Source organism: Prosopis cineraria, unplaced genomic scaffold (genome assembly GCF_029017545.1).
Source record: "Prosopis cineraria cultivar Desert tree isolate PC_DT_omini unplaced genomic scaffold, ASM2901754v1 PC6, whole genome shotgun sequence".
Taxonomy (NCBI): Eukaryota; Viridiplantae; Streptophyta; class Magnoliopsida; order Fabales; family Fabaceae; genus Prosopis; species Prosopis cineraria.
In genome coordinates this window covers 19,827,479-19,836,947 of record NW_026555337.1, presented here as the reverse complement: position 1 = coordinate 19,836,947, position 9,469 = coordinate 19,827,479, and the positions used below count along the sequence as shown (strand labels likewise).

Here is a 9,469-nt window from a genome sequence, read left to right as displayed (position 1 = left end):
CAGAAGTGGAGGATGATAAAAGAGGATATGTTTGTCTTGCCTTTTGTTTTTTTTTATTACTTCTACTTTGTTGGTTAGTTTTGGTTAGTAATGCATTTCAGTTTTCATTCAAAACAATAACACTTCACATTCTATTCCTCACACTTCACTGCCTCTGCGTGGCATTTGAATTCTCTGTTGCATAACAGCCACCACCCAAATTAAAACCCTTTGTGGTCATGTTCCAAAGCTTCTCCTTTCTTTCTGGGTTACAGGGTTAGTGTTCACTAGGTTCTTCGTGCTCATGTTCACTACTTCAACCTACAAGCCTTTATCCTTCATTTGAATTCACTGCTTGTGTTTGGTTCTTTGCGCTTGTGTTCTAGGTACCTTCAATCCATGAAGCTTCATTCGTCGCTCACTCATTCGAATTGTAAGCTCTTGTTCTGGGTCTTGTGTGTTTTGCCCAGGCATTTTTTTAATTAATTTTTGTTCAGATATACACAAGGGTTCAATTCTGGGTCCTTCAATTCGTGATCATTGGCTTCAATTTCTGGGGTTGCAGCTTCAATCCATAAGCTCGTGCAGTTTCAATTTTTGGTTCCTGTTGTGTAGCTTGAATTTCTGGGTTTTTGTCAAGTGATAGCCAAATACACGAAATCTTCACATTTTTTAAATCACAAGCTAATTCTTAAAACAAAAGCTTTAATAAGTACCATGATGGATTGGCAACTTGTAATATGTGCAACTCTAATACGCATGGAATTAATAAAATAAAATAAAATAAAACAGGGGAAAAAAGCATTAAAAAAGAAAGGAAAAATATGCACAAATCCTTAGTTTCTTCAATTTTAAATTAGATCATTGAAATTAAATTTAAAATTATAATTTAAGTACCAAGGGAATGCTTTATTAAAACGAGAAATATGCACACATTTTTCACAAGGGAATGAGAAATCACAAGCTAATTCTTAAAACGAAAGCTTTATTAAGTACCAAGATGGATTGGCAACTTGTAACATGTGCAACTCTAATTCGCATGGAATTAATAAAATAAAATAAAATAAAAAAGGGAAAAAAAAAGGCATTAAAAAAGAAAGGAAAAATATGCAAAAATCCTTAGTTTCTTCAATTTTAAATTAGATCATTGGAATTAATGTTATTCAAATCAAGTCCTTATAATTTGATCATTATATTTTCTAATCCATGAAATTAAAATTCTTAAATTTTTCCTCTTAAAAAAGTAAGAACTTTTATTAAAATGTTGACTTAATTACATAATTTTTATAATTCAAAAGTTATATAATCCAGTTGTCTTCTAAATAATTTTTATATATATGAAATTTCATAAAAAAATTTAAAAAAAAGTAAATGTGTAAATTAAATAAAATTTTCTTTTCAATTTCAGCCAAAGTATTAAATCAAATTTGTTACAATCTTCGAGAGTAATTTTTTTTTTTTGGGAATGTTGATAATTTATTATTAATTTTAACCTTCATGAATTAATAATAAATAAGGGTTTGATTAAAATAAAATAAATTATAAGAATATAATTTAAATTTAAGAAAAACTATGAGGACTTGCAAATTAACTTTCCCAAAAGGAAAGGAAGAGGGCGGGGACTTGTCAGAAATGAATTTCATTTCATTGAAAAGTGATCTTCCCACAGTAATAACATAAAGACTCAATTTAATCTACAGAGTAAAGGTTTGGTGCATAAACACCAAATCTACACAAGAATCTTAAAGTAAAAATCAATCAATATATACAGTTAAGAGGGCACCACAAGTGAATACTACAACGGAAAGTTTGCTAAAATTTTACTTTCCATACGTAGAATCCACTCACAAATGATGGGATTCACCTGTTCCGGCACCTCGTCATGAGGACAATGGCCTGTCATATCAAAAGAAAATCATAGCAATATGGCTCAAGGAATTTTAGCTAAAATAGAAGCATTTGATGTTTAAGATACTGCCTCTAATCCTATTACAAGGCATCTTTAAAATAAAAAAAATTAATCTTTAATATAAAGAACATAGGATTATTTATTACCATTTTGTAATTTTATCCCTGTTGTAAATTTAATTTTATAACTTATCATATACTGTGTATCTCTCTCTCTTTTTAATAGGGATAAAGTTAAAAAAAATTCATTTTAAGACATCTAATGAGTTAAATGTTATTCATTGATTTCAATAAAGTTGTTGAAAGTATCTTGTAATAGGGACCGAAAAGAGTACTCCCTCCGTTTTTATATATAAGAGAAAAAAATTACATCACATAATTTAAGAAAACTAGTTAATCATAATAATTATGTTTGAAAATAAAAAAATTGAACTAAAATGCCTTATGTTAATCAATATAAGCATGTAATAATTATTTTTTGTTAATGTAAATTATGAGGGACGATTTAAGAAATGTGTAATAAATGCCTATTGAAATATGTGATTTTACTTATATAAAAAAATAAGTAAAAGGTAATAGTTTCTTTTTTATAAATAGAAATGGAGCAGTAGTATTTACCAGCATTTAATTCCCTAATCATAGCTCCATCACAATGTTCTTTGAACATGGCCACCTTGGAATTAGAGTCAGAAAGTGGATCTTTCATTCCCTAACAATAAGGAAATCATTAACAGGAGAGAGACCAAACAAGGTAAATTTATAACATAACATGGTAGTTTAGACTTTTGGTCTCTGCTGGCTTTAATTCGGTCCACCCAATTCTTCTTTTTTTTGGGTCGATTGGTCCACCTAATTAAAAAGCATGCAGTGTTGCCTAAAATGATTCAATTTTGACCCTATTTCATATTTCCTTCAAGACTAACACTAGATCTAACATAATACAAGGACACCAAACTTGTTACTAAACCACATCAGAAAAATAAATCGCTGATTAAGTCAACAACTTGTAAAACTCATCGTCAAATTTTCATTCAATAATGTAAATATAAAAAGATATGAAAGCAATATGATTTTTCAATAAGGAAAACTCATTGAAGCATTTACCAAACTAGTAAGAACAAAGTGTATTTAAGCCTTCTTTTTCATATTTCAAGGTATGGCCCAAATTGGGCTAAAGCACCCATTAAACTTTTAAATATTGACAAAGTGTATTTAGTTTTTTAACTTTATACAAGATTTTATTTTAATCTCTTCATTTTATAAAGTGCTTTTTCAATCTTTTAACCCTAACACAATTAATTTTATCAATAAAAAATTCCTACATTAAACTTTTAAATGTTAACAAACAATTTTAAATGTTGATGTATTAAGTTAATATTTTTAAAATAATAATATTTGGCACAAAAAATAATCATTTAAAACTAACAATGTTAAGGTTAGAAGACTGAAAAGATACTTTATAAAAATAATCCTATTAAAATGAAATTTTATATGAAGTTAGAGGTCTAAAAATACACTTAAGCCACCAAAAGTATATCTCAATGTCAGAATACCTGTATAATCAAAACCTTCTCCTTAACATCTTCAAGAAGATAGTTCAGAGGGATGGAAAGATTGAAACTGAAGATACTTTCCAGGACCACAGGCACGCCAGGGTCATATGACTAACACACATGTCAAGGATAACAGATTCAGACGTGCACATCATAAGAATATTAAAAAAAAAAAACTAAACACAACAAAAATAAAAAGCAAATTGTATAAGTAACGGATACTGCTCTAAGCATTTCATTTATGAGCCAATTATCGACTCTCTCTATTCTCTGCAAAATAAAATGCCAGACGATCAGACACCTTCATCAAGACCAAAAAAGAATACCAATATATCAAATTCAGAAAATCCGTAACAAAAGCAAGCTTACTGTTGGATAGTACTTCTTAACTAGGTCTTCAATTCTTAGCCTCAGGTAGAATAGAAGAAGGCGAGAACCCAACCAGAAGGCCCCAGAAGTTTGTCTATCCTGAAAATTTATATATCAATTAAGTATTGCTTCTAAATGAATTAATCCAAAAATTTTGCTCCATAAGTTATAATCAACATTGTAGAACCATAGCAGAAGAACAGATTGGAGAAAGTTTAAAAACCCAGTAGGGCATGATGTAAATCTTACATTTGATGATAATCTAGGACAATGTGAATCAATAAAAAACAAATTTTAAGATCAATTTACTGTTATATGAAGCACTTTTGAAGGGTTCTACTCATTCACGATAACAACAAAATCATGATGAAATCCATCACTTCATCTTGTTCTTTGATTATAGTTTTCTTTCTTTTCTTTTCTTTTTTTTTTAAATCAAAATCTTGAAAAGATGTGTAATGATTTCAAATCAAGAAAGCAATCCTGTCACAATGGGTTAAGATATTCTTTTGTGAAAAAATTTATTCTCTATGGGATCATATTTAAGAAAACCCAGGTGGATAACAATGGTGCTTTTTTTCTGCTAATTTGTATAACAAAGGTGCATTTATGATAAGCAAATAACACGTTGAAAAATGGCTGATTTAACCATAGCATTATGATTGGCCCAAAAAAAAAAAAAACCATAGCATTATGAATGAATTTTAAGATTTTTTGACAAAACAATTGAAAACATTATCATATTCTATCTCACATATTAATATAGAATTTCACTCATTCTCAGAGACCCATACTTTTGATAGTGGCACCGACTTGTATCCTGGAATGATATTGCCTGCACTGTTAATCAGGACAATAGATTTGATCAAAGCATGCCAACTTCGAGCAACAATAGCAGTCAAATAACCTGGATAGAAAGCAGAAACAATTAAGAAACCAACCCACCAACAAAAATTAGAATAGACGGATGCAATTCATTTAAAGTAGCATGTATGTGCGGAAGATGACAGCATTTTGTCTACAAGGTGTCCCCGTGTATGCTTAAAACATACCACCAATTGAGTTACCAACAAGGTGGACTGGTTCACCCACAACATCAACAATGAAATCTCTCAACAGTTCAGCCCACAAAACCTCAGAGTAGGTTATATTTGGCTTTTCCGATCTGCCAAATCCTAACAATGTGATCGCCCATACCCGATTTCCAGCTCCAGCTACAAAATGTATGTTGTCACGGTAATGCTCCCAGAAAGCACCAAAACCATGCACAAGGAGAACGGCAGGGCCTTCTTCACCAGCAACTGTATACTGATAAAACAAAGATAAAACAATATTGGATTTAATTTATCCATATTTAAGGTGGACCAAGAATTTCCAATGCCTTACATGAACAAGAAAATATAGAAACTAGTGGACTCCGAAAGAATTGTAGACCTGAATAAGGTAACCATTCCATCTCCATATCCGTCTTGAATGCATTCCATGACTATTTACCTGACTTCGTAGCGCCATAAGCCAATACCACTGAAACCAAAATAAAATAAGAAAACATTTTCATTCTCTTATCTCATATGTTCAAACGTCAAGGAAAACATCCAGACAAAACAATTCACATATAAGAAAGATTAATTCATCCCCCCGGGGGGGGGGGGAGAACCAAGTCAAGAAATTCATAACATGGCCTAATGGTAAAATTTAGCACCTCCATTGAACACACAGCATCAACTGCTGCTGCAATTGTGGCTGCTGAATATCCAAAAGGAGAAATAAATCCTGCATTTCGCTCTTTCTCATATTTGATAGCTTCAAAATGCACTCTTCTTCTAGATATAATGCCAAGACACAAGGCAGCACTAAAGAGTCCAATAAATGATGCTCCATCGCGACTTTCAGCAGCACGTACTTTTTCATGTACCCTGCACAAATTAAGTTTAAAGAACAATTTAAACATGCAATAATTTTTATATGACAAATTACACTTCAATATAAGCTCTTCAGAATCTAAACATAACAAAAGATAAATTCATCCAATACTTAATACATATTACAAAATATTTATTTTATTAAAGAGTGTAAATGAAAATAATGAAACCAATTTCTTATCACCAACAGTACAAGTTTTTTATTTCAATACAGTAAAACATTCCATAAGTATTTGGTTGGCAACTTAGAAAGTTAAAATTTATGGATACAAGAAAATGCAATCCAGTTTCCACTAGATTCTGATGGCAATTTATGGATGAGGAAAAATTAATGCAGGATAGCAACAGCATTAGGGGTTTGTCGACTGAAAATCAGGATTTCAAGGGTGAATCAAAGGGTTTACATCAGCTGATGTGAAGATTTATTGAATCCGTGACAAGGAAAGACCCGTAGGTTAGATGGGCTTAGGGTCAACTCAGTGGCAGTTTGGTTATTGTGATTTGTCAATAGGACTGGAAAGAATAGGATCTTAGGACTAGTAAATTTTAGGGAAAATTCAAGCAAGCACAACTACGATTGTCGATGAGATGGACTATTGATGCCACTTTGGACAAAATGATGATTGGGTAGTATACAGAATCAAAGAAAACATATCAGTAGCAGAGAAGATATGAACCAGAATATCAGACCTCGCTTCAAATTCTTAGGTAATGCAACTAAAATTCATGAAAAAGCACAAGATGTACTTCTGAGTTTTGTTTCTCTTCCAACCTCAACTTAAAACTCAACATCTAGTAAAGAATATTGTAAGAAGTGACAGTCACTACATACTCTTGCCAGTCATCTCGAGCTGTCCCCTCCAAATATCGTAAATATGCAGCCAATGCATTTAATACATTGTTTGTTCCACCCCCAACAACATTTCCTTTCTGCGTGATAAAAACTGATTGATGCACTGTTCTTGCTTTCATGTCCTTGAAACTTGAACTTCTGTCACTGCTATGGCTAGTCATTAACTCTTTCCTCTGCAGTAAAGTTTCAGCAGATGTCTCCTTGATTTGAGTCCAATTCGATTTTGGATTGATACCCATGAATTCCTTTATATCATCACATAAGGGAAGAGGACCTAGTGTAATGAACAATATTCACAGAAGTTAGGCCCCACAATAAAGAGAAGGAAATTATGCATGTCAGAAAACAGTTAATTATAATCTTACAAAGAAGAATACAAGGAACCAGAACCATTAAAAGTCCACAAACAAAGAACTTACCACCCCAGTCCAGTTCCATTTCAGCTGCAGGCAACTTGGATAGCTGAACTGGTGTAGTTATTGGTAATTGGAGTTTCATAAAGGCTTCATATGATGAAGGAAGATTTTGCAAACTCTGAGAAACAATTAATAATGACTGAATTACTCAGGTTATAATTCAAAATCAACTCAACATTTTAAAGAAGCAACCATTCCAATGAACAAGGCAAATATAATTACAAATTACCTTTATGTCATAAAATGGAGTTTGCCACATTTCAATCCTCAGGCTACCCTCCGGAATTATCATGGATTTCAACTTCTCTTTGACAACATCCACCATTAAGCGTAGTTCATACTCTACCTCCTCTTCCAAAAATACACAAGTAGCTTTCACCTGTTGTATCCTCGGTTATGGATTTAACAAAATGAACTGATGAGTGCTTGAAGATCTCCTTTTGCCTGGATCATAAATCAAACTAAAAATATAACAACCTCTCTTGCAAGTTCTTGTATAACACTCTCAGCATTGCCGAACCTGATCATTAGATCAGAGCCCTGATCCTTCAACGACTTCTTCAAGTCTTTCACAGCAAATAGAACCAATTCTAACATTTCATCAGAAAAACCTGCACAGTCATTACAAACGAACATACTTTATTTGTTTACCTTTAAGCAAGCAATTGCCTGCTTAAAGTGAAGACAGCATAATACAACTGGCAACAAAAAGAAGGAGTAATTTGTATGTTCAACAACTCTCTCACAGGTTTACCACAACAATATTATAAATAATTGGAATTAAATGCCAGTATTCCAATTATATCTAAATTTTCATTTTCTCAAACAAGCTGCACGTTGCACAACAGAATTCAAGACATTTTCTTGTATGAACTCCAACAGAATGCATTAGATAATATTGAGACTTTTAGGTTGAAAGAAAATCACTAATTTGTCATACAACCTAGCTACTTAAATACACTAAATAAATTGTTTCAAAATAATAAATGAATATAAAGGGCAACACAAATATTATAACTCCTCGTATCTAAAGACCAGAATCACAAGAATAGTAAGAAAAAAACCATGTCAAATGCAGAACTCAGAATTCTTGCCCACTTATATTTATCATCTCTTCAGAATTTCTAAAACTGTAATTCCAGCTCTCACTATATATTGGGCAAACCTTTCTTACGATTTTAATTCCTGAACAATCTACACCCCTTCAGTTATCAATCTGCGACAACGCATTTCTAAAGGGGAAAAATCAAAAGTAAGAAACAGAGAGAGGTATAACTAAGACGAAGGTTATCTCAAACCACTTCATTATTTGAGTGGTCCTCATGTTTAAGTTAATTCAACATTCGCCAACTGTAGCCAGTGTTCTATATATTGAAATTACTCATGCACACAAGACTGTTTATTCAATTATCACATTTTGCATAGGCTCATTCAATGTGTTAAAAGTTAAAGTTAAATCCCCTTCATTGATACTTAATAGTATTTCACCAAAATTATCAAACAAAATTCCTTAAGAATTATTGAGATCTTCCACTAACGTCTTTATCACTGAAAATAACTGAACTTGACAGTCAATAACCGACAAGTATAAGAACCCCTATCAACTTTAATCCATTGAAAAGCGTCTCAGATTCCAATCATACTCAATTCTGACTACCACACTCCGGGGAAATGAGGATATTTTTTACACCACACAACGTGGTGGCACAGAGAAGCACACTCGCATGAAAGTAAAAATCACACTCACGGGAAAGAATCCGGCGATCGAAGATGTAAACAGGAACCAATGCCCGAAACTTCGATGCTGCAGCAAGGCCTGGGTGATCATCGACACGGAGGTCGTGCTTGAACCAGAGAATAGCCGTACCATTGTGATCTCTGGTACTACTTGCCGTCATTCTCATCCTGGATAAGGAGCAATAGCATCGAGTTTGAGAAAAGGGCCGGCCGATTGGCGAGTAGGAAAGCGAAGGAAAACGCGGGAAAGTGAGGAGAGCCATGGAAAAAGCAGCAGGAAAGTATAACAGAGGATCATGATCGTTTAAGAAGAACTCAAAATGGATCCGTCCGCCAAGAGATTTTGGATTTGAGGCTGTGTATTTTGCGGGAATTTGTTTATGGTGAAGAAAAATCGAGACTGGGCCCTCACCATTTCAGTTCAGGTTTATGTTGACCACAATGCTCCACGACAGCTGACTTTTGTTGCGGCGCCAGAAATGCCTTCAGGATCTCTTGCCTGATGAGGGGGAAAAAAAAAATTAAAAAACACCGAAAATGAAAATTTTCAATGCAAAAACATTTGAATTTTAAATTACAAATGAAAAATAATTAGGGAGAATTAATGAAAAGGACCAAGCTGAAAAAGAAATTATACCTAAAAATCAAGTTAAATTTAAGGATTAAACTAAATATTTTACTCATTAAACAATCCGAACAAACAATCAAAATTGCCCTCCATTAAAACCCACA

The 9,469-nt window shown here is 32.8% G+C and overlaps 1 protein-coding gene across 1 annotated transcript; it reads right to left on the bottom strand.

The window, feature by feature from the left end:
- Nucleotides 1–1,602: 1,602 nt before the first annotated feature.
- On the bottom strand, nt 1,603–9,134 carry LOC129312411 (uncharacterized). The gene is made up of 14 exons (XM_054955035.1): nt 8,748–9,134; nt 7,478–7,611; nt 7,230–7,379; nt 7,004–7,118; nt 6,564–6,858; nt 5,512–5,725; nt 5,244–5,333; nt 4,862–5,117; nt 4,604–4,716; nt 3,810–3,908; nt 3,663–3,710; nt 3,441–3,551; nt 2,506–2,596; nt 1,603–1,875 (listed from the first exon to the last, which is right to left on the bottom strand). The coding sequence occupies exons 1-14, from the start codon at nt 8,998–9,000 to the stop codon at nt 1,775–1,777; spliced, it is 2,070 nt and encodes a 689-aa protein (XP_054811010.1). The 5' UTR covers nt 9,001–9,134; the 3' UTR covers nt 1,603–1,774.
- Nucleotides 9,135–9,469: the final 335 nt, after the last annotated feature.

What these genes read in the sequence shown, in the direction of transcription:
- LOC129312411 (XM_054955035.1), bottom strand. Translation starts at nt 9,000, where the DNA reads ATGGCTCTCCTCACTTTCCCGCGTTTTCCTTCGCTTTCCTACTCGCCA. An exon ending in CTCCATTTTATGACATAAAG is followed by an intron (nt 7,119 to 7,229) that starts GTAATTTGTAAT and finishes ATTGTTTCTCAG; the next exon opens with AGTTTGCAAAATCTTCCTTC. An exon ending in TTAAGAAGTACTATCCAACA is followed by an intron (nt 3,711 to 3,809) that starts GTAAGCTTGCTT and finishes TTTATTTTGCAG; the next exon opens with AGAATAGAGAGAGTCGATAA.